Below are 26,067 nucleotides of genomic sequence, written 5' to 3'. Positions count from 1 at the left end.
TTCCTACTGATCTAGGTAAATCTTATCTGAGAATCCTCCATATTAGTACCTTTATGTGAATTAGGATCGTGGATTTAGTGTTGAAAGAGTCCTTAGAGGTGAGTTAGCAGCTTCTTAACTTTTTCCTACTGATAGTTCCTTTTCACCTGAGAAATTTTCATGCTGAGCATATAGGTATATACATCAAACATTTGCTAATAATAAATCATCATTTCATGACCCCCACATTCAGATACATGACCCCATGTGGAGTTGAAACACACAGTTTAAAAAGCTTTGATCTATCTAACCCCTTCTTAATACAACTGGGAAAACAGATGCCCAGAAAGATGAAGTCATTTACCCAAGATGATATTGCTGTTTAGTGGCAGTGACAGGATTCCAACCTGGGTCCTGACTTCAAATCTAGTGCACTTACCACTGAACCACAAACTTATAGGAGAAGGGTGTTCTATGGCAGGTTTTTTTTTAAAAGAAAGATACCACATTTCTTTCTTTTAGTCTAGAGGGCATTTTGCCTTCTTTACATTATGACAGCAATGGGAGACATAGGCCCCTTTGGCAATTTGGTGAAGTTCATGAATCCCTTCTCAAAAAACTTTTCAAATGAATAAAATGAAATGTATGAGATTACAAAGAAAACCAATTATATCAAAATATAGTTATCAATTTTAAAAGTTCACAAACCCTAAGTTAAGAATCATTGTGGTAATGGATTAAAATTTAAAGAAAAACAAATGGATTTAGTAATCATCATGTATTGCCACTTGCAATTGATCTCTAACTTGGATTGCCAAATCATAGCAAATTTTTTTAGAGAAATAAACAAATGCATTGTGAATATGGAATCCTTACATTTAACCCACATTCTCAGACCCTCTTCTTTAATATATGGAACTTTTTTTTCATTTTGCTTTCAACTTGAGAAAGTATATCAAAGTCAGAGATGCTAGGCAAATTTTCATCACTCCAAAGTCATACAGATAATTAGTGAGAGAGATTGTATTAGAACTCAAGTCCTCCAACTCCATTGCCAGTATTCTTGCTTCATATTTATATTCCCAGAATCTAGGACTAAGTACCTTGCTCACAATAGGTGCTTAATAAATGTTAACTGATTGGTTTTTTTTCTCAGTAAGATTCAGGAATTGGGCTAATTGATTTCTCAATTCCCTTCCAATCCTGACAGTCTATGATTCCCTAATGCACAAGATATATGATCTTTCCATTACCCCTACATTAGAACCTTGCTTCTTAAACTATGGATCACAAGCCCATATGGGGTCTCATAACTGAATATGGGGTCATGAAATTATGATTTATTATCAGTAAATGTTGGTTTGTATACCTCTTTTATATACCCATATACCTGAGGTCATATAAAAATTTGGAGGGGAAAAAGGAGTTGTAAGTGAAAAAAATTTAAGAAGCCCTATTCTAGAAGATTATATAGTTTAGGCCAGTGAATTACTCAGAGTCCCCAAGCTAAATCACAGAATGAGAATTTAACACTTGTGTTCTGAGACCAAATCTCGTGCTCTTGTCCTTCCTCCACCCCTGTTAAAAATCATTCACCGTTCTGAGGATAAAAGTTAAAAATAGTTGGGCAGCACTTATTCAGTGCCCTCCTTTGACAAGGACTGGGCTAGGCAGGCAAGGGGATGTCTTCCCCTCAGGTAATAAATAACTGGGATACTGCCCCCAGAAAGACAAAAATGTGGGATGCTTTAATGTCTTTCTCTTCCTTCCTCATCACAACTGCCAGCTAAGAAGCATGTATTTTGGAGAGGGAAGTAGGTTTTATTATGAAAGAAGAAAAATGACACATACACACACACACAAAATGTTAAGGCATGAGGAGTGGGGTTGAAAGAAAAGGTGAAAATAAAAAGTAGCAGACATTAGACTGATGTGCACCTTATGGATAGTAATCACAGTAGAAAGAACTAAGGGAAGAGACAAAGCAAATAAGAAGAGAGAAACCAATTTACAAGCACTCTAAACATTTAATCTGTCTCTGTTCTGTCTGAAATTCTGGAGGGGAGTGTTGGGTTTCCCTCTATTTATCCAGGCTCCAAATAACTTTGGTATTCTTTGGGACCTACAGTGAAACTTGGAAATTGGAGCTAGCAGCTTGAAAAATCTTAATGGAAGCCTCCAGAAGGATCATTAGTAATCAGCTTCGTTTCAGGTTGATGGAAGATCAAGTGTGTTTGGTTTTTGCTTGAAGAAACAGTGCTCAGCCTCTCCTTCATTTAGTGGCCATTCATCATTCCTCATTTCTCCTGAAACAACAATTTTGAAGACCAATGACATTGTGGGGAGGGTGGGTGATGTCTTGACTTATACATAAATTAAGCAAGACAGAGTTGCATTTCCAGAGTCATCAAGAGCCCAATGGCAAGACAAGAATCAGGACCACTAGTGACGGTCTGGGATGCAGTGGGTAACCTTAGCATCTTGGATGTCTGACCAAGCTCTTTGTTCCCCATAGCCCTGGAACATGGGCCATCCATGTTCTCATCCCCCCGTTCCTATGGGAAAAAATCTTCACATTTGGGGGACAAACATCTCTTGGGTTTGAGGTCTATAGTTTAGTCTCAACTTGGTTTAGCCTGTTTGATGAAATAGTTTGACAAAGAAGGGCCACTGGGCATCTTAGAGCGCCTGGAAGAAGCTCTAAGATAATAGTTGGGTGGCAGATGGGCACTAAAGATGGATGAGCAGCCCTGAAAAGGACTCAGCAAGACCTCACACCAGAGATACTAATCCTCCTGAATATCCCATACACTCCAAAGTTTAGTAAAGAGAGAAAAATTCTGGCTTGTCTGCAATAACACCAACTTTAAAATCAGAAAGCCCTGGGCAGCAAAGTGGGAAAATAGTTATTCCCAAAGCTTAAAGGTAGGAAAGAAAAAAGTAATTAGCAGCTTACATGAAAAAAGTATTGGATCGAGTAGAGTCAAGGGACTTGGAATTAAATCCCAACTCTCCCATAAATTACCTATGTGACCTTGGTGAAGTCATTAAAGGAAAAAAAGAAAGAAAACAAGCATTTATTAGGATATATCAGACACTGTACTAAACATTCTACAACTATTTTATTTAATCCTAAAAGCAATCTTTTAAAAAGAGATGCTATTATCCCCATTTTACAGTTGAGGAAACTGAGGCAGAAGGTGAGTGAATTGCCTTAGACAGTGAATATATGAAGCTGGATTTGAACTCAAGTCTTCATAACTCTGGACCAGTTCTCTATCCACTGAACTACCTGTTTGTGTGGGCTTTACCTTATAAGAATGAGAGAGCTAGCATAAATGACTCCTAAAAGTCCCTTCCAATTCTGACAAATTATCATGTGGTTTTTTTTTGTCAGAAGAAAAGATTTTAAATGGAAGAAGATATTTTAAAACAAAAAACCACATCCATTTGTCTAGAATATGTAATGAAGGCATTAGATTATGTCCAGATTAATTTATTTCTTGCTATCAGAAAATAGGATTCTGCTGTAGTTATTTTTATTTCTTGATTTTTAAATGACCATTAGCTTTAGTGCTGCCACATTTTTGGAGTTACATTAACTAACTCTGCTTCAGGTTTTTGTAATCCAGCTTCCTTTGATGTCCCCCGGGTCATAGCTGTCACTTGGCTGCAAGACAAGGAGAAGGTGCTAGTCTTCATTAAGGCTGATGCCTATTGTTTTCTGGAATTAGCCTTGGGAACTAGTGATGAGCCCTTCTGTCAGTGGAGAGAGAAGTCTGCTATTGGAGAAATAGCTGGGCAAACATTTTTGTTTGTTTGAATTAGTAATTCAGTTTTATGAGGGGGCAACGTGATATACTGGGTAGAATACTGGAGTCCAAGACAGGAAAACCTGATTTTGAATCCTGATTCAGAGACTCATTTGCTCTTTGGCCCTGGAGAAGTCACCAACCTGTCTGAATTTTAGATTTCTCATCTACAGAATAGTGATAATATCTATAGTATCTACCATAATGTTGGTTGTTGTGAACATCAAATGAGAGATTATATCCAACTATCTTCAGAACCTTTGAATCCAAAAATACATACAAAAATAAAATAATTAAAAAGCTATCATATATTTGGTACTTTGAGGTTTGCAAAGCATCCTACAAATATCTCATTTGATTGTCACCACAATTCTGGGAGGTAGGTGCTATTAATATCCCCATTTTACAAGTAAGGAAGTAAGGCTAAGAAAGGTGTAATACTTTCCAAGGCTCACATAGCTACTAAATGGGAGGATGTGAACTTGAGACTGCCAGACTTAAGTCCAGTTTGCCGCCTGCTCTGCCATGTAACTGCCTCACAAGGATAAAACCATTTTCTGCCCTCAAATACTTAAAGTCTCACAGAAGTATGAGACATATACAAAGAACAAATAATGAGAATGCGACATAATAAATCGACAGAAGAGATGAAGCTGTGCTTGGCCCTGGAAGGGTTTAGAAACGCTTTGGACTTGCCAGAGAGGGCTGCAGATTGGAGCAGGGGGTGCTTTTAGCTGGATTGAGCAGAGACGGCTTCATAGAGGAACAGAGCTGGATTTTGAGCATAAGCATTTCATTGTGCATGGGTAGACAGCGGGACCTGGACTCCCATTTCTGGGTTCAAATCTGTCCTCAGACACTTAGCAGCTTAATCCTGTTTGCCTCAGGTTCCTCATCAGTGACCTGAAGAAGGGAATGGCAAACGACTCTACTGTGTCTGCCAAGAAAGCACCGTATATGGCTGAAACGGTCGGACAAGAACAGCCACAATTTTCAAAATGCAGGCAGAATCCATTTCAGCCATGGGGGATGAACTATGCAATTGCAATGACATGGGAAGGGCTAGGCCAGGATTAGGGAATGCCAAGTCGTCCAGCCTGGCTGGGAGGTAGAAAGGGCAGACTCCACCTGGTTCCCCGAGTCACCTGGTTTTAATGTTGCTATTGTTTTCATTATATCCTTGTTCAGATCCATTAGCAGAGGAAGTCAAAGCATGGTATAAATAAGGTCAAGGTCACTGATGTGGGCTCTCTTGGGGACAATTAGCTTCCCTGTGTCATTTGATCACATGGATCTAGAAACTGCCCAGCTCTTTCTCAAGGGCATGACATTTATCAAAAAATGAGGTGGGTGGATAGAGCAATTTCATCCTTGCCATCAGAAAAAGACTCCATTAATGACCTACTGACTAAGATCAGGAACAGCATCTTTGTATAACTCAGATACTTTAAAGGGAAATTCTATGGACTTTAGACAGTTTTTGAAATTTACTTATTCAGTAATTTTGTGAATGCCTCATATATTATTCAGAACACCATAAAATGTGACAGTTTATCAGGCTAACTTGGCTTTCTGTTCCATCCCTGGCAAGCTTCCACAGACTTCTCCCAAAGGATGCAAGAACACTGCAGATAGCTAGTGGCTTTTTCTATGGTCCCCTGAGTGGGGCCGGGGATGGGAGGAGGAAGAGCTGGGTAGGAGAAGTTGTGTTACTTTCTCTTTTTCAACAGAGTCAACCCTTCTGTCAATTCTTCCTTCTTATTTCTAAGCCATCTTTGTCCTTATCAAATCCTTTCTTTCATAAGGGGCTTCCTGGATATTCTTGCCTTCAGGCCCTAAGATGTTTTCCTCAGAGCTAACAATTAAGTCTTTCTGAATTTGAACTCTGGGAGCTCAAGTCCCGTGTAAAGCATATTGATCTCTCTCACTGATTGAAGTTTCTGTTTGTGTGTGTGTGTGCCCACGGTGAGCTCAGCATTTATCCATCTTTAAATGCTGAGTTCTTGAAAGAGGATTCTCTGAAGTTAATTCTAAGGATGAAATGCTATTTACATAGCACTTTAGAATTTACATAAATCATTCATTTAATCCTTATAAAAATTCTACGAAGGAAGTAGATATTATTTTCCCCTTTTATAGATATGGAAACTGAGATCCAGTGAGATCAAAGATAGAACTCAAACCTAAGAGTCAGTTAAACAACTTTTCTATTACCCTAAGAGCTCTCTAAGGACCTGGTCTAGAATAATACAGAATGTTGGTATTTATCCAATACAACTCCCCCATTTTATATATGAGAAGTCGAGACCCAGCTCTCCAGGTTAATTGCTTTCCCAAAGTTATAGTAGAGCCAAGATCAGGACATGGGTATCCCTACTTTGTGTGTATGTGTATGTGTGTGTGTCTTTTTTTCCCCCACGGCTGGGTCCAAGAAAAAACAAATGATGCTTCTAATTGATTCATTTAGGGATTTTCTGGATGTTTCTATCCCTGACTCAATTAGCACTAAAATATTCTTGTGCCATCTCATATTCATCTAGTACTAAAAGTCTTAAAAGCTCTTTCACATGCCCTGTTTCATTTGATCTTTACCCCAAAGTAAAATAGTCATTGAGGTAAGTAGGGTAGGTTTCTTTCTCCTTGTTGTGTACATGGAAAAACTGAGACTCAGCAATGTTACAATACCTGCCCAATGCTATGCTGTAAAGGCGACAATGGGACTACAATTTCTACCCAAGTCTCCCAATACATAATCTAAAACTTCTCCTACAAGACATGCCCTGCAAGTTGATTTTATTTATCCATTTATTAAGATGATCCCTTTCTGCTTATAAAATCTGTTTGGTCACAAAAAAGCTTTTTTACTACTATTTTTCTTCCACATCCATTTTCCTCCACAAGACAAAGACCAATTTATCTTGTGATATTGTTTTCCCTATTGTTTGGTTTCTCTTTTTTTTTTTCATCAATGATATATTTTTGCATTTCCCCTTCCCTCCCAGCTCTATTTGCTAATCACACAAAAATGAAGACCATACTCTGGTTATATATTCTTTCCAGGCTAATTTCCTCCCACTTTCTCCTTTTCTGTCTTTACTCAGTCTCCACCCAAAACAAGGACAAACAGATGCTTTGCAAATGAATTAGTGCATTGGATGTGAACAGCCACTACTTAACACCTAACCTAAATCCAGCCTATAAAATATTGATTCAAGATGTTGGTCTCAGATGATGTTTGGTCAAAGCGTTGGCCAGTCATACAGAAATGATGCACCCACTGGCTTAGTGCAAAACCACATGATGTACTGGAAAGAGCATTGAAAGGGGAAAGATTTACAGATTCAAAACTCTTCTGCTGCTAATTAGCTGTATGCTCTTAAATCATTTCACTCCTCAGGGCCTGAGTTTTCTCAAAAAAATTGGCTTCCGGTAGAGAGATGATAGATAGACTCAGAGGATAGAATGAGATATACATACATTTTCAGACTTGATTTGTTTTGCTTGACTATATCTTATGCGAAGGTAGTTGGAATTTTTTTTTCTTTCTTTGTTTTGAGGAAAAGAGGAGACTAGTATTAGGGTTAACACATTTTTAAAAAAAGAAGAAAAGATCTTTCAGTGCACAAGAAATACTAGAAAGAACATTAGCTAGAAACATAAGCAGGACTACTTTTAAAATAACATTTTAAATTTGTTATATTTGATGAGAAAAATAAACTGCCTGGTGCAGAGACCCAGCTGTACCATGAAATTCTCTTTTTCTGTTCTGCTTTGTGTATGAAAATGAACATATTTGCAGAATAAAATAACACAATTTTTTAAATGAAGGAATGATCATTTCCAGTTCTTAGATTCTATGATAAAAATCGTGTCTTTCTACCTCTTCTTATCACTCAAGAGTATTGTAGGGAAAATGTATGGTGATCTGTATAAAGCACTTTGCAAACCTTTAAGAGCCATATTATGCCAGTTGCTAGCATCATCATCCTTATCATTGCTACCAGTACCATCCTCATCCTCATCAGTGTCAGAGTAATTAATCTAGGCACTTCATCTTCAGTGTTTATGAAAACTCTTCTGTGATGTTAGGAGTTTCTGTGGCCCCCAAAATCATCTCCTTATAGCCACATGAGACGCTTTGAATTTAACTACGCTGCTTCTGGGACAATAGGCAGATTACTGGGTTTGTACTTGCAGTCTTTCTAGCTTGCTAGAGTGCTAAAGGTACTAGTTCTTCACTGGGCCTTTGATACCCCAGGGCAACTTATGTACCATGAGTCAACAAATTCCATCGCAATAAAAACAGGTTTATGACAAATATTGGTCCATGCTTCATGTAGCAATAAATTTTTTTAATCATCATCATCCTAGTTACAACCTTGGTTCAAATCCCATCTCTACCAATTTCTATTTGTGTGACTTAGACCAAGTCATTTCGTCTCTCTCAGAATCCGCAACCATAAAATGACAAGATTAGACTTGACATCTGAGGTTACTTTCAATTCTAAATCTGTGATCCTTTGATCCTATCATCATCATATCAAACAATATTTGACATCAAGTCCAGCAAACCAAAAGCATCTGGACATTTCCTCTGACATGTAGAATGCAGTGTGTCCTTATGTATTTGTCCCATACTTTTCACCTGGAAATATCTCTCTACCCATGTGATGAGTTCCTCCCAGAGCCTACCTCCTTTTTCTGGAAGGGATGATTATGCATCCTTGATTTTCTCTCCTAGATCTGCTTTGATTCTTTGCATTTTACTACCACCTTCACCTCTCCTCCATCCCATTCTAGCCTTTGTAGTTCTTTTTTATAGGTTATTTTTTCCTAATATAGTGTAAGTTCTTTGAGGACAGGAGTTGTCTGCTTTTTAATTGCATTTTCACCCTCAGTGCTTAGCATATGCCTGTGCTTGACAAATACCTAATTGACTCTCTGAACCATCTTACTCATATTTTATTATGTTTTCACATACCCCCAAAAAAGTCCCTTTCCCCTTTCATTTTCTCAACAACACTTTCCCCAACTTGATTCAGGATAGGGCAGTCTGGACATCCCCTTATTAGTAATTTATCCTGATTAAAATTGCACCAAATTTCCTCCTTTTTAATGCTAGTAGAGGAGCATGGATTAAAAGTAACCTTGTGATTTCTCAATAAGTATAAAATCTATGATATAAAATCTACCTGAGGCAGGTCTTAATTACAAATGAGCATCTATTTAAATAGTCCACTTGGGACTTAAGTTAAACATTTGCTGACAGATATTTAAAATGGCATCTTTTATCCCAAAGGAAGTAGCTTGTTGCTTCTCTTTCAGACCTTAAAATTTCCTCCTTGTTTATTGGAGTGTCCAGAACAATCCCCTCAACGCACTTCCATCCAAGCTACTTCAAAAGCAAATTCGATTTTTCCAGTTATCCTGAAATTATCCCTGAGATTCACCTTAGCTGGACACTCCTCTCCTGATTAATATTCATGTCATCTTGCCCATCCTTATCTGCTCTCCAGGCCCTCTATGACTAGAAGGAGAGAGATTTGGGATCACAGATTATTCTCCCATTTGTCCCTGTCTCTCAGCCTGAAGACAATTGAACCTTCCTGCCATCAGATCCCACTCCTCCAATTGTGACATGATTTGGACCACATAAAAGCACTCTCCAATGCCAGTGATATTTCTATTTATTGCACTCATTTAGAAGTCAGTACATTGTTTATTCAGGCCAACTGTGACAGGAGGGAGGGAGCAATCAAATATTCCAGGCAACAAGAGTCTTTGATTCCTTATGGCTGGGAAAGTGCAGCTTGTAAGATCTGTTCGCTGTTACCCCTGTTTCTGCTTCCCAACAGGGAGTACACTTTTTATATAATCAGGAAACCAGCAAGCCAGAACGTAGTACATAACTTATTATTTTTTTTAATTTCTTAAGTCACTGGGCCCAGCTGGTGACCAGTTCTCTCGTGATGAATTAAAGCAAATTGTAGATATCCAAACCTCTGGCTATCTTAAAGTAGAAGTGCCCTCTCACTGGACTAGAGGCTGAGAAATAGAGAAATTGACTTAATTTATTAACAGCAAAAAAAAATTTGGATGCAAAAAAATTAACATTGATTTGAATATTTATTTTCTACACATTCCTTTGATGTTAGGAATTTATTTCCCTTATTAGGCTGGTGGCACAATGGATGGAGTGCCAATCCTGGAGTCAGGAGATTTTGAGTTCAAATCTAACCTTAGACATTAGCTTTGTGAACCTGGACAAGTCACTTAACCCTATCTGCCTTAATTTCCTCATCTGTAAAATGATTTTGAGAAGGACATGGTAACACCCACTAGGATGTTTGCTTATAGAGTGACCCTTTGAGCAAGTCATTATGCCTTTGGCTTTGGTGCCTCAATTTCTTTATCTGCAGTAAATGTGAATACTAATAATACATGATTCACAGGTCAAAGAATACAATACATAGAAAATGTTTCATAAATCTTAAAATGTCACATGTGAATATTTTTATTAGAGTACAAGCATTCTCTGTGGGACTCCTATGGCTTGTTTTTTTTTTCTTTGTTCTTTTCTTATTTGACACATTGGAGGCTTTGTGCTCTGGATTTATTTGTATGTTGGTCCTGATACTACATACCTTCATCTTTCTCATGTACCTTTTTTGTATCTATTCAGAATCAATCTTTTATCATTGCATATCTTTTTAAGAATATAAATGCATTTTTCTCACCTACACTTTTGATAGTTTTTCTGAAAGCAAAAGTAAAGTGATCAAAGTCAATTTCATCACGGTTCACAATAAACAAAAAATGATTTTGTTTCCTGCTGAACCTAATTCTTCCCCTGTAATTCTCCTTACTGGGTGCAAGCAAATAAGAACTCAGAAATTTACAGAGATCTCAAGAGTGGTGATTTTCTCTGATTTATCCAGACATGGAAAATTACTAGCTATTAGTTGTACTCTTGATCAATACTCATTATCCTAAGTAAACAGCCAGACATGAGAATGGGGAAGACAAATAAGGATAGAGCCAGGTCAAAGAAAGCATGTGCTATTATGACATTTGCCCATGGCACTCCCATCTCACCTAAGGTACTTGGAATCTACTTTTCTAGACACTGATTTCTAGCATATGGAAAAGTCTGTCTACAATCAATAGCACACATCTGCCATAGCAGCTAAATCAATCTCCTGGGATAGCCAGATGCAAATCCCCACTGCACTAGACATACAGGAAGAAAGAACAGGAAGATTTTTGCCCCCTTGTAGATTTGAGGCAATGTTTTTACCACATTTTCTAGAGCCAGAAGGGGAAGAGTCCTGAGCATAGCTCTATAAGTTGCTATGAATTATTGTTTAACAAACGGCAGTGGAGTATAGAAGTCAACACAGCCATTTCAAATGACTTGATCCCTTCTATATTTTTGGCTTCTCTGGTTCTAAGATGGGAACTAATTCCTAAAAATCTTTGTTGTGGGTTCTTGTGTAGAACTACGGATCAAAAATAAATAAAACAATAAATAAATGTTCGTTCCTCAGACAAGTATGCTCATTTGTATCTAATTAAGAACAGTCTCTGAACAGCTGTGGAATTAGAAAATCTGAATGGAATTATTTTCGAGCAAATAAAATAAATCCATGTAATAAAAGCAGGTAACAAGGACAAAAAGGGAACAGCTCTCCTATACAATCAATAAGTATTTGTGAAATGAAGTAAATTTGAGCTCCCCGTTACAGAAAGTGTCCAGTGAAATATTAGACAATAGGAAACCATAGTGTCAGCAATCTGAAGTCAAGAAATATCCCACTTTTATCTTGGTACTTGATAATTATTTGCTGACTGATTGATTTGTGCCCCTGGCACCTAACACATTGCCTGGCACAACTGGTAATGAAGTAAGTGTTTTTTCCTTGACTGTCGGTTCAAATAAAATGCTTGTTTTTCAGGCCAAAGAATCCAGTCTAATCACGCCAGATCTCACTCACTCGAGTCCCTTTATGCTGTGTTTTTTAAAATAGCTATTTTTAAATCTTCTCATTTAAAAAATATTCTGGCATTTTTTAATTCACCGCTTGTTATCTTTGAAAACAACACATTTATATTTCTATTTCATCCCAAACAACCCAGAAGCTTCATGCTGTGACTGATGTGATCTTCTTGCGTTTCTTCCTTCCCATGCGTGGGCCAAACAGAAGTACTCGGCTGTGTCCCTCTGCAACATCTCTACCGAAGTCCTGAAGGTCATCAATGCCACGGAGGAGTTGATAGCAGAGTCCACTGGTCCCTGGGACTTCCGGGCAGATCCTCCTGAGAGGGAGAAGGGGACGTTTCCTCGGGGGACAGACCACGTGAGACTTGATGAGCAGCTCACTTCCCTGGAGGAAAATGTGAGCCTGGGTGGGCCCTGCTCAGGCTTGATCAGTGATGGTTCCTAATTAGTCCTTGTGCTTGGACACTTTCCCTGGGACTAGCTTAGCCCAGTGCACCCAGTGAACAATCTCAACTCATGGACGAGGGCTAGGAAGGGAGGAGGACTGGCAGGGCTGAGAGGCTCGCTGGCCACTGTAGCCCCACGGGGGACTCAGTTTTCCTCTGCAGACCTCAGCTTCTCCACTTGTCAAATGGGAGCCCTGAATTGTTTTTCCTCTAAGATGCCTTCCAGCCTGAATCCGTGATAACCTATGAAATAGCCATGGTCCCAGGGGCCGAGTTGATTCTCCAGAATCTTCTAGTGCTCCGGCCATCTCTTCCTGCTCAACAATCCCCCACAGGGTGGTAAAGCCCCCAAATCCTACTGGAGACCGTGGATGCAGAGGGAGGGATCTTACTGGGAACATTGGTCAGCGCAGTGTAAGGGAAAGGACTGCAATGGATCCAAAGACTCAATCAAACCTGGGCTTCCTTCTCCTGTGGAGGAAGGGACAGAATCAGGACCCTCCAGGACTCCTTGACATCTAGAGGCAGCAGTTACATCCCAGCTGCAGCAAGAACCATCAGGGAAGAGAAAGCCCTGGGGACACATCATGGTTTAAATTCACCCTCCCTCACTCTATCACATGCAAAGGGGCTGTCCTAGGGACATTTAATTCTCCTGTCTGATTAAAGGAACTCCATTTTTGGTGGAGAAGGGCCTTAAATTGCAAAGTAACAGAATCACCAGATGTTGGGGACCCAGAGAGGTTTTTGAATATTACAACAATAGTAATAACAATAACAGCCACAACACGGTAATAATAATAATAATAATAAAAACAACTTGAAAATAGTTTGAGCTCAGGAAAACCTGAGTTGAAATCTGGCCTTAGACACTTACCAGCTATGTGATCCTATGTGAAGTTCATAATTCACAGGATTGTTGTGAGGATCAAATGAGAAAGTACACATAAATAAATTGTAAAGCATGGTATAAATGGAAATTACTTTTATTGTGGGCAGGTAGGTGAGATAATGAGCAGAATAACAGGTTTGGAGTCAGGAAGATCTGAGTTAAATGCAACCTGAGACACTTTCTAGCTATGGGATCCTGTTTGCCTCCATTTCCCCATCTGTAAAATGAGCTGGAGAAGGAAATGGAAAACCACTCCAGTATGTCTGTCGAGAAAACCCCACAAGGAGGTCTAACCCAACCAAAAACGACTGAACAACAACACTTATCATTACTGTGCCCTACAGCTAATCAACCAGTATTTATTAACACCTACTTTGTGCCAGTCACTGCTAGAGATAGAAATGTACAAGTGAAACCATTTCTAACCCTCGCAGAACTTAAGTTCTCTTGGAATTAAAAGCAGAATCAAATAGGTTTGGGCAAAAGCAAATTAGGAAAAGGATGTATTTCATGTAGCAGCTAGCAGCCTCCACCAGGGCCTTTCTCTGGTAGCTCATTTTGAGGAAGAAGGGCCGCTGGGTTCTCAAAATCTACACAGTCAGAGGGAAAGCCATACAGAGGGGAGAAGTTTAGAGACTAGTGCTGGTGCTAGGCTGGCTTCTGTTAGCCATGGAGGGTGGTAGAGGAGAAGGCCAGAGCACTGTGTTCCGATTCTGACTCTACTTCTTACTATGTACAAACCCTGGTCAAGTCATTCACATCTTCTGACCCTCAGTTATTTCATCTGTAATGTAAGAAGTTTAGACTAAATGACATCATTTCAGTCTTAATGCCGACAAGCTCATCAATGGACTGGCTGCAGGCTCATAAATTCCTTAATCTTGGGTCTGCAGTGTTTTTCCTTTTGATATTCTGATTACTCTATTTCAATATTACTGGTTTCTTTTGGAATCTTTTATATTTTATTTTATGCCTCTAAAAACATTTTTTGGTAAAGGGGGCTATATTCTTCACCAAAATGGGATAGAGGGGTGGGGAGAGAGTTGCAACATTTAAAAAATACTAATAACTCTTTCCTTAAAGGTTCTCTAAACTGGGAATTGAGAGGCAGAACCCCTACCCACAAAATTTCATATCCTTGAAGTACTGAAATATTATATACATTTAGACTTGAATCAAATAATATCCATATCAATATTTTTATTAATATTGAAATTTTATACTTATTGCACACTTAGGCAATAATAACAATAATAACTAACATTTAGCTAGAGCTTTAAGGTTTGCAAAGTACTTTACAAATATAATCATATTACTACACTCTATTACCTGCAATGGTTAGATTTAGCTTACAATAAACCTTTCTCCTGAATCTCCCTTTTTGCTCCTATTCAAGGCATGTAATAGGATTATTTTACTGTCAGAGGTCAGCTTATTTCAGATGCCTCCATTAAACATCATGCTCAGCCCCAATTCCATTTCCATATTCATTAAGCCTTCCTGTTCTAAAGATGTCTACCACTGACTCAGAATGCAAGTGACAGTAGTAATCTCCTCTGCTCTAAGGAGATTAAAGCAATGATTTTATATTCTTGGGGAGATGCTGTAAGGCAGAGGCTTTTGAAAACACAGCTTTTCCTGTCAGAGTTTCCAGGTGTCTCTCAGGCATTTTCTTCTATAGGGAAATATTAGTACCCCATTTCATTTTTAAGATTAATCCTTCCATATTCCTGGGGGAACCTATTCAAAGTTTAGTTATAAGTCAGGAGGAATCAAGAGTAGTAGTAAACCATCTTCTACCCCTTTTGAAAAATTTGCTGAATTTGTCAAGCCAGTAAAGGAAACTTTTTGTCTTTTCTAGAAGGAAATCCAGAAATGCATTGAGAGGAGACCAGCCTTAGTTAAAAGAAAAAAATAATTCTAGATTCTCATTTGAGAGACAGAGGCAGGTGATTTAAATCACTCTTTCTGTTTGTTTTTCTTCAAGACCTCTCACTAACTCCTATCTAGTTCTGCAAAGTGAAGACAAATTTTTACTAAGTACCCACTATGTGCCAGTCAGTGCTAAAGTACTGGATATACAAAGGTAAAACTCGTTCTTGAGGAGCTCACAACCTAAGGAGGGAGACACATGCAAACAATTGTGGGCAAATAAGCTACCCATAATATAAAATCAGAGGGAGGGCACTAGAAGTAACAGAGATTGGGAAAGGTTTTCCTATAGAACATACAACTTCAACTGAGACTTGCAGGAAGCCAAGAATGGAGATGTGGAGGGAAAGCGTTCCAGACATGGGAGTCAGCCAGCGAAAATGCCCAGTGTTGGGAGATGAATACTTTATACAGCAGCTTAAATTTGTTGTCCAGTCATTCCAGTGGTGTCTGACTCTGTGACCCCATTTGAGGTTTTCCTGGCAAACATACTGGAGTGGCTGCCCATTTCCTTCTCCGCTCATTTTATTGATGCCCTCCATTAAAGCTTCAGTGCCTAATTGTGGCAGGGAAGGCAAGGCTCAAAAATGGTCAGTCACTGGAATGCAGTCTCCGTCAGGTCCTTCCAGACTGGAAAACTTCAGGCCTGGTGATGGACATAGTGTCTATTGTCAGGCAGTGTGGTGGAGTAGAAAAGAATGTTGCCTTCCTCCACAAAAGGTAAGGGTGAGAGAATGTACTATTGTCCCCTCTCTGGGTGTCCCCAAAAAGCCGACTGACCAGGATGACACGCCATCAGATGTGATCAGAAATCCACAAAAGGAGTGCAAGTAAAACCTTTAAAAATAATAACTGGGTGCCCGGATCCAGCGCTGCCTAAGAAAAGCCAGGAGTCCAGGAGGAGGGTGGGAAGAGCACTCCAGAGACCAGAATCATTGATGGGCTTAAAAGGGACAGAAGCTCAGCCAACTCTCTCTTTTTACAGAAAAGGAAACTAAGTCCCAGAGTTCCAGTGACCTGTCCAAGCCTGATCCCTGCCAGGCCCCAAATTTCTCAATTTGGTCATCTTTCAACCATCCCTAAGTCAAGACCTGACTCAGCTACCAAAGCAATTTTCCCTTTAAAATGTAACCTATCTAGTCCAGAAACTGTTCCAATGAATCAGTTAAATATTTATTCATGCCTGCTACGGGCCAGGCGCCAGGCCAGGTGCTGGGGATACAGAGACCAGGAGGAAACTGCCCTCGGACCCTCCCCTCTGAGAGCCTCCATCCTGACCTGGAGTCCCCGCGACTTTCGTTTGTCCCTTGTCTGCAGGTGTATCTGACCGCAGGCACCGTCTATGGCTTAGAGGGCCAGCTGAATGACCTGGAGGATGCTGCCCGAAGAATCAGCAGCACCACGGGAGAGTCGGAGCTTTCCGAGCTGGAGGACCAGGTGGCCACGGCAGCGGCCCAGGTGCACCACGCAGAGCTGCAGGTGAGAGTCCCGCTGGGAACTCTGCTGAGTCAGGGAGCCACAGGGGATCTTAGGGGGAATCCTGCCTAACCCGCTCCCCCACTGTCCGCGTGTGGAAACCGAGGCCCAGAGGAAACGGTGGCATTCCATGATTGGTCGGCAAATAGAATTGCCAAGAGAGTATTGCTTTTTTAAAAGGAGAGGGGGGAATTACCTTGCCCAGAGTCACAGGGTGGTAAATGACAGAGCTAGATCCAGACTAGGCCGTGTGTTTCTTTTTTCCCTGATTCTACCACCCTTTGTATGATAATCCCAATAATAAAGATCCCTTTTCTTTGCTCCAGTCTCTCAGCAAAACTACAAACAAGGTGGTTTGTCTTGCTCACTTAACATAGCCTTTCTATAACTGTATTCCCTTTCCTTCCATCCCTAGCAAAAAGTGCCCTCAAGTTATGTTTTCCTTCTCTTTCAATATTCACCCTCGGAAAGTTTAGTGAATTCTTTTAAATTAAGGTAAAATCGAACCTTTGCTCGTTTAGCATAGCCATGGAGGCCTCATAGTCAGTCATCTTTGTACTGCAGCAAGGCACCAGGTTAAAGCTAAAGTTATGCACACAGCGAAAAACACTTATTCTATGCAGCAATTTGGGGGTATAAAAACTTCTCTATTGCTTTCTTAGAGGTTCTACAGAATTCTAGTGGCCTCTCTCAAAGCAATTTAATATAGTAGTTCCCTGTCTAGCCATATGTTATCTCTTGCTGCAGCAACCTCCATCCTGCCCTCCCCCCATTCTGATTATGTTTGCTAGATATGTTTGTGTGTTGATGTGTGTATATATGTGTGTGTGTGTATTTTACTTCTCACAAAAAAGTCCTCATGAATGACGTGTTATTGCCTACTTAGGCCCACTATGTGTCTGATCTTTGTACTTTAGGTCACCAGTAACTTTGGTTTTTGGAAATTGTGGCATTCCATGATTGGAATACCTTCGAATGGAATCGCCAAGAATGTGTTGATTTTTAAAAGGAGAGGAAGAAATTATACCTTTTTGGTATAATGTCCACATTTAACACATAAAACTTTTAGAAAAATAAAATAATCTATCCATACTTTTTCTTATGGCCACTTCTAGCATTCCTGTAAGGGAAGAGTGAGTATTTTGACCTTACTCCCTGGGAATGTAGACCTATTGAATATATAACATGGTTGATTAATCACGGTTTTGAATATTTGAAAGACTTTTAACAGTATTATTCTCCTCTTCCTGCCTGTCTCCATTTTTCTGTGCTTTAAGATTTCAGACATCGAGAGCAGGATTGCAGCCCTGACACTGGCAGGCTTGAACGTGGCTCCATGCGTCCGTCTGACAAGGAAGCGGGACCAGAAGCAAATGAACCAGGTGCTTTTAATTTTTTGTCATCACATTCAGCATCTGGAGAATTGGGGGGGGGGAGTCTTTTGGCTTTGTAAAAGATAAATATGTTTATTCTTTTGTCCTGTTCATAGGTACAGACCATTGACACATCAAGACAGCAAAGACGAAAGCTCCCGGCCCCACCAGTGAAAAGTATGTTTTAAAATTATCAATTAACTGTCTAATCTGCATGATTTAAATAGGAAGGGGAGATTGGAAAGGAGATAAATGGAAAGCTCTCATCTTCTGAGTAGCCAGCCCTTGGAGAACCTTTCAGCCAAGACTTCTCAGTAAACCTTGTCCCTCACTTACTTCTTTTCAGATGAGAAGATGGAGGCTGCTTCACTCACTTCTGTTAAAACATTTAACCGGAACTTCATAATCCAAGGGTCTATGACACAAAGGACTAAAGAAAGAAAAAGTACTGCCAAGGACTTGGTGGTAAATTTCATTTTCCTCCTCATTTTCCCAATGAACATTAGTTAATTCTAGGCCCCTTTTGAGGGGGGAACCTCAGAGTTTAATTCACAAATATACTATCTGGTATAGTTAGTTATCTTTCTTTTAATCAATTAGCAAGCATCCTCTGTTTGGAATTCAAAGCCCTTCACAACATAGCTCCTTCCTACCTTTCCTTATGCTAGAAAATAAAAAAAAAAAATCTTACATTTTACACCCTGCTACCCACATTCAGCTCCCCTGGTCCACTTGGTGTTCCTCCCATGTGACACTCCATATCCCATGTCCAAACCTTTGAGCTGGCTATCCCCATTCCCTGGAACATGCTTCCTCTTCACCTTTGACTCTCAGTGTTCCCGATTTCCTTCCACAGGAGATGCAGGTGTATGTATCTTGTATATACATAGTTTTTTGGTAGTCTGTATAATTATAATATTATATAAGTCCCTTTAGGGTAGGAACCATATTTTTGCCTTTCTTAATATCTCTAGCACTTAGCATAGTGTCTAATACATAGTAAGTACTTAATAAATGGCTGCCAAAAAAAAGTGCTCACTGTGTGCAATCATTGTGTTAAGTACTAAAGATAATAAAGCCAAAATAGACCCTTCCTTCAGGAAGCTTATATTCTAATGCCATGTATTTTGAAGTATCTGTTTTAATTGCTTAAAAAAACCATAAGCTCTTAGGTAGCAGGCTTGCTACATCTTCAGTACTTCTATGCTTGAAGACCATGTCTTAAATAAGGAAATATAATCCAGATCAGCTGCTCCCCAACAACTTACAGACTAGTTGAAGAGATAAGACTTACCTGCATGAAAAACTAATTACCAGCAAGCAATATATACTAAATTCCATAGTACTCTGGGAGTCCAGAGAAGAGAAATCTCACTTGAGCTAGCTGGTCAAGGAAAATGAAAGGGAAGGATTTGCTGTAGGCCTCTAAGGATGGCTAAGATCTAAACAGGGGGGAGACTTTATGACCATTACAGAAAATTAGAAAAGCATGAGCAAAATACAAAGCCTATCTAATCCTTTAATCCATCCCTTTTTGCTGCTTCCTATAGAGCTGTTGAGCTTTATAATCAGAAATATTTTCCCATCCAAATCTTGTTCAGGTATAAAACATTTAGACTTTTTCAGTGCCTGCCTTCTATGTAACAAGACAATTTGTACTTTCTTACTTTAAAAAAAAAAGCAAACCATTGATGGAGAGAATACTATCTATGAGGGTTGACAACAACCTGCATACTAGTATGTTATTGTCATTTTTTTTCCCTGCCAACTCAAATGACTCCTAGTATCTCTGGCTTTCTTCAGATCTCATCTTCTATATGAGAACTTTCCCAGTCTTCCTTTGCTGTTAATGCTTCTTTGATGAAATTTCCTTTATGACATATTCTATATCTATCTATAGCTCAACTTTTTAAACTATGATTCACAACACCATATAGGATCTTATAGCTGGATGTGGGGGTCAAAAAATTATGATTTGTTCTCAGTAAATGTTTGATATGTATACCTGTTTTATATACCTTTATACCCAAAGTAATGCAAAAATTTCTCAAGTGAAAAGCAGTCGTGAGTGAAAAAATTTAAGAAGCCCTGATCAAAAGTATATTTTATATATTACATGTGTATATATGTATATGTGTGTGTGTATATATATACACACACATATATACTATATATTGATATACCCTATATATATACATACTATACACATAGATATACACTCATATATATACTATAAATCTATTTATATATCATATACACATATATACCATACATGTATATATATATATACACTGTATATCTATTTATAACATATACATACACATGCCATACATATGCATACACACATATATTTACTATGTTTATTTATATATCATAAATACATCCACATATATATCATACACATATATATACACACATCTATACTATACATCTACTTATATATCATACATATATATGCGTACCATACACATGTACATATATGTATGTGCTATATATCTATTTGTACCATATACATGTATATATCTATACATATATAATACACATATATACACTATATATCTATTTATATCATATATGTATATATATCCATACAAAAACATACAATACACACACACATATATATATTTTATATATTACATGTGTATATATGTATATGTGTGTGTGTATATATACACACACATATATACTATATATTGTTATACCCTATATATATACATACTATACACATAGATATACACTCATATATATACTATAAATCTATTTATATATCATATACACATATATACCATACATGTATATACATATATACACTGTATATCTATTTATAACATATACATACACATGCCATACATATGCATACACACATATATATACTATGTTTATATATCATAAATACATCCACATATATATCATACACATATATATACACACATATATACTATACATCTACTTATATATCATACATATATATGCGTACCATACACATGTACATATATGTATGTGCTATATATCGATTTGTACCATATACATGTATATATCTATACATATATAATACACATATATACACTATATATCTATTTATATCATATATGTATATATATCCATACAAAAACATACAATACACACACACATATATATATTTTCTATATATGAGACCCCATATGGAGCCATGATCACAGTTTAAGAAGCTAAGACCTAGATGACTCGTGCTATCTATTCCAGCTTTTAAACTCTATGTTCCTCGGTCATTTACCCAGAATTTATCTATTAGTACCAATCTGAAGCATTGGAAAGAGTCCTTAAAGCCCATGTTGACCACTAGTCCTTCTAACTAAGCTCTAAAGTAGGAATGGCCTGGAGTTGTTGGATGGATAACCATTAACGTCTTAGATATTTTTGCTATTGCGAAGTGGCTAATAGTCTTAGTCGATCTTTTGCTAATGTGTCATTTTCTCTTTCTCTTAGGAACCAACTCTAGGATCCGCCATAATGTTTTAGTGGTACAGAACTCTACTGCCAATCACACACTGCCTCCAGCTGTATACACCAGTGCCTTTCTTGAACAGCCATTGTATACAGTATGTCCCATAGAAAATAGGCCCCGGAGGAGCATCGCTTCCTCTGGGAGCAGGGCTTTCTTTTTGTCTTGGATACCTCACTGAGAAAGCTGTCCAAGGCTTCAGCATTCTGGTCTGCTAGTGGGAACATTGCCTTATGTTCCCTTGAGACTCCAGGAAAGATACTAAGATACTGAGTTTCCAAAGCAAAGTTCTTTGTTTTACAAATGACACCTTTTTTTTTTTCTTGTCAATTGTGCTAAAGAATGTCGTCTTTAGATGATATATGTGGCTTTTTTTTCCTTTTGGTAGCCCTGATTCCACCAGATGTCTATCAAAATTCCATCTGGTAAAAGAGGAAATGGCCATATACTGGCCCCTCATTGCTCACAAAGACCTCCCTGATTTATGCATGCTGTGGAAAACGGACCTGATAGTGAATGCTAGTTTCACTGATTTTGGGAGTGGAAGGGGAGCAGTTTCATTCCTAAAAACAAAAGATAAAAAAAAAAAAAAACCTACCGATGATCAGAGGCATCTGTTAATCTCTTCTCTGTCTGCCAGGCTCCTGGCGCTTATGATTATTTTTATTAGTTTGCAGTCACAAATCATAATGTCTCATTCCACCAGGAGGACCCTGGTGAAATGTATGTGGCACACCTAAACAAAGACATGCGTTTGTTCTTTATCTCCATCCCAGGGACTATCATGAAATCCAGGCAGGTCACTGCTACCTTGACACCTTCAGCAACAATTGGGGATTCATTCACTGTGTAGGTGCCCATGGACCTCCTTAGGATAAAGACTTTCCCACACCAGAGGAGAGAAGAATGATGGGAAACACAGTCCAGAACTCACCTCCTGAGCATTAACCAAAATTAAGGGTGTGCAAGTTAGTGCTAATGTTAGCTCACATATTTACATTATACAATATAGCTTCCAAAGTGCTTTCCCTCCCTGTGGGAGATAAGTAACGAAGATACTAGTATTCCCTAGTATACAGATAAAGACACCAAGGCAGAAAGACTCTTGTCTCTGTAAAGTTCTATTGGATAGGTTCTAATAGAGTACAAAAGATAAGTTGAATACAAAATTACTTACTGAAAGGCAGTTGGAAAACAATTTTTTAGGACTCAAAGTATCAGATTGTTTCAAGAGAATTGCTACATAATTTTTTTTCAAAAAAAATTTACCATAAGGGACATGATTCCAAATTTTAAGTATAGCAACAATAAACTGTTCTGTTACTCTGGACATGTGGACAACAGGAACACGTACTAAATTTGTGTCAACTTGCAATCTGTTCACAAAAACAAACAGACCTAAGAACTTCATTCAGTAAAATAGGACATGTTTATTCATAAGTTATTAAAGAAAAATCTAATTAGGAGTATTAAATTAATTAAGATGACTCGAGAAAATCTCCCTTTGCATCATTTTTAACCTCTAGATGATTGGTTTGTCTGTTACATCCATTCCCTAGTCTTGGTGGCTGCAGGTATGAATCATGAGCTGCCCCTGATGGTGATTTGCATATTTGTCTAATTATAATATTTACTAATACTGTGTATGTGTTATCCAACCTAAAAGACTCATTTGAATAGAGTAAATCTTTGACTTTTGTTCCACTGGTGTGATTTAAAACAAAATGGAGAAGAAAAAAGCCCACCATTCAAAAAAGCTCTGAGTTCAGAGTAGAATGTTTTCCATAAAGAGGCATGAGAAGAAGCTACTGTTGTGTTAGTGTTAAAATATTCTGTCTTCTTTGACAAAAATGTGTCCTGTGTAAGCATTGCAAAAAAAAAAAAAGAAAAGAAAAAAAAAAACTGCTCTATGGCATTTGAATTTTTACAAAAGTTTACTTGTGCCAAATCTGTGTGAAGATTTAATTTTACCATTGAGAAAAATCACAAAAAACATATGTTCTATCAAAATGGAGGATTATTTTGTCATCAAGTGATTTCAATCTTTAGTGTTAATATTTATATTTAGATTAATTTTTATAAATGAAAATATTTTAATGGTTTAAGAAAATTAAGATGCTTTAATGATTTCTTTAATGAAGTCTGAGTACAAGTTAAGCTTGCCTTCATGTTATCTGCATCTTTGCCAAGAATTACTGTCAGGAGAAGTGATAACAGAGTAAAAGTCATTTATGAAAAATAATGTCTGTGCAGATGTGACTGGTTTTTTTTTCTCTAAGAATATGAGACACCTATGCGCACACACACACACACACACACACACACACACACACACGTGCACACACACATTCTGGGTACTTGAGCTGGAACTACCAGCAGAATACTTTTGACTGATGTTTCTCCCTAAGTCAGATGAGTTTTTTTTCTGACCAGATGGACTGATTGTTTCAGTCTCGGAGAAAGAGCCTTAAGTTCTTTTTTCTGCCATCCATCATGTAGTCAGTGTCAATGCCTGCTGAATTGAATTGAATCACAGAAGGCTTTCCCTCCTGTCCTTGAATGACCTCTCAGGTTTGACCACTTGCCTCAAATCTCATGTGAATGCTGAAGTTACAGGTCTCTTGGGCTTTTAATCCATTGTCCTTGGAGAGATTTCAGCAGTCTATGAACTTGGATGAGAAAGATGTTCAGTCTGTTTTGAGAAGTCAAGGGGAAGATACAGTGAATTGACTTCCTTTGCAGCACTGGGTACCCAGGACCTTCCAAGGGGCCCTGCACCTGTTCTAGCTTCCCAAAGCTCAGGGGGTTTCTGGGACATCTCTTGTTGACCACTGGCCCTAGCTATTTCCTAACTCAATATGCACCTTCATTTTGCATTGAAACACCCCAATAGCATAAACTGAAATCTGGATACCAACAGAAACAAAGCAATTTCTTCCCCATCTGGTGTCCTTATAGGAATCCTGAGAGATCAGGACACTGGTTGGAATGTGGGCTTTCCCCTGATGCTAGTGCTAAGAAATCAGGACCTGTTTGTGTGGGACCAAGAAAAAGAGAGCTGGTTTTTGTTGTAGCTTTTCTTTTGGCCTAAACCTGTGATTGTATTGGTAGAGCATGAAGAAACCCTTTTGACACATGTAGGCCAGCAACTTCTGGGCAGCCTAGAGCTTAGCAAGTTAGAAAAAGGAGTTCAGTCACTTGCCTGAGGTCACATAGCCAGTATGGGTCAGAAACAGGACTTTACCCAAAATGAGCTGACTCCAAGGCCAGCTCCACAATTACTGAGCCGCACTAGCTTTCTAGATAGTTGATAATTCCACTTATTTTAAAATATGATCTAAGTTTCCAGAGAAGCCAAGAATTTATAGTGGTATTCACCCTATATTCTCCCTGCATCACCATCCCCCCATCCATGCACACACACATACAGTCACAGATCACTGGCGCACAAATCTGATTAAATACAGTTCTGATTAAAAGCTTGAATTATTGAGAAATTGTGGCTAAAGCCACTTCTGTCTGAAGGGACTTGTGAGTCATTGACGAGCAATATGGGAAGCATATACCATGTCCTTAAGTAGCTTTTTGGAGTTCCATGAAAGGTAGATAGATCTGAAATCAGAAACCGAATATGAGGCCAGAAAAGGAACTCCATGCCCAGGAAGATGGCTTCTGGGTAGATAGCTCTCTGTTGAGTAAGGATTTGGCTACTGAGATTTGTACCTCTAATAGCAGTCACAATGGGCACTCTGCTGATCTAGGAGGAAAGCTTGACTTTTCAATGCTGGGTGAGTGATTTGCAACTTTTCAAACATATTGGCATTGAAAAGTGTCTCTTTGAGGCACAGTGGATAGAGTGCTGGCCCTGATGTCAGGAGGACCCGAATTAAAATGTGGTCTCAGACACTTAACACTTCCTAGCTGTGTGACTCTGGGCAAGTCACTTATCCCCAATTGCCTCAGCAGAAAGGAAGGAAGGAAGGAAGGAAGGAAGGAAGGAAGGAAGGAAGGAAGGAAGGAAGGAAGGAAGGAAGGAGGGAAGGAAGGAAGGAAGGAAGGAAGGAAAGAGGGAGGAAGGAAGGAAAGAGGGAGGAAGGAAGGAAGGGAGGAAGGAAGAAAGGAAGGAAGGAAGGAAGGGAGGGAGGGAGGGAGGGAGGGAGGAAGGAAGGAAGGAAGAAAGAAAAATTTCTCTAGCTTAGGCAATAGGTGCCTATAATTTAAGTGAGCCTGTCATATTCAGAATATATGCCATTGGGATGTCGTTCTCAGCATCTACACACCAAAGTCAAGATATTGTCTCGTTAAGAGCAGAATGAATAGAGCATTGAGACCAATCCTAAGGATTTATACCAGCCACATACAGTTGAGTCTGCTTTGCTGGTAGTTCTTAGCTGTGAAAAGAAAAGAACGAAATGACTTTCAATTAAGCTCATCGGTCCTACGGGAACAAAGACAGAATCTCAGTGTCAGAAAGCTCAGAAGTCAACTAATCTGCATCAGAACTAAAATCTCGATACCTCACAAATGGCCATCCAGCCTTTACTTTAAAACCTCCATTAAGAGGAAGTCCCTCCCCTTTAACCCCCTGCAAGAAGCTGACTCTCCTTTTGGCCAGCCCCGATGTTAGGAAGTGGTTTATTTTACCCCTAAATCTGCCCTGTCTGCCAGTTCTACCCA

The 26,067-nt window shown here is 38.8% G+C and overlaps 1 protein-coding gene across 1 annotated transcript in view; it reads left to right on the top strand.

The window, feature by feature from the left end:
- MYRIP (myosin VIIA and Rab interacting protein) overlaps positions 1–23,632 on the top strand; it is a 455,750-nt gene extending 432,118 nt beyond the window's left edge. Inside the window, 6 exon segments of the mRNA XM_051961221.1 lie at positions 11,993–12,187; positions 16,378–16,539; positions 17,814–17,918; positions 18,026–18,086; positions 18,256–18,374; positions 21,375–23,632. Coding sequence (XP_051817181.1) covers positions 11,993–12,187; positions 16,378–16,539; positions 17,814–17,918; positions 18,026–18,086; positions 18,256–18,374; positions 21,375–21,407 — 675 coding nt within the window. The 3' untranslated portion in view covers positions 21,408–23,632.
- The last annotated feature ends 2,435 nt before the right edge of the window (positions 23,633–26,067 follow it).

The sequence above is a fragment of the Antechinus flavipes genome, chromosome 5 (assembly GCF_016432865.1).
Source record: "Antechinus flavipes isolate AdamAnt ecotype Samford, QLD, Australia chromosome 5, AdamAnt_v2, whole genome shotgun sequence".
Lineage (NCBI taxonomy): Eukaryota > Metazoa > Chordata > Mammalia > Dasyuromorphia > Dasyuridae > Antechinus > Antechinus flavipes.
This window is presented reverse-complemented; position numbering and strand designations above follow the sequence as displayed.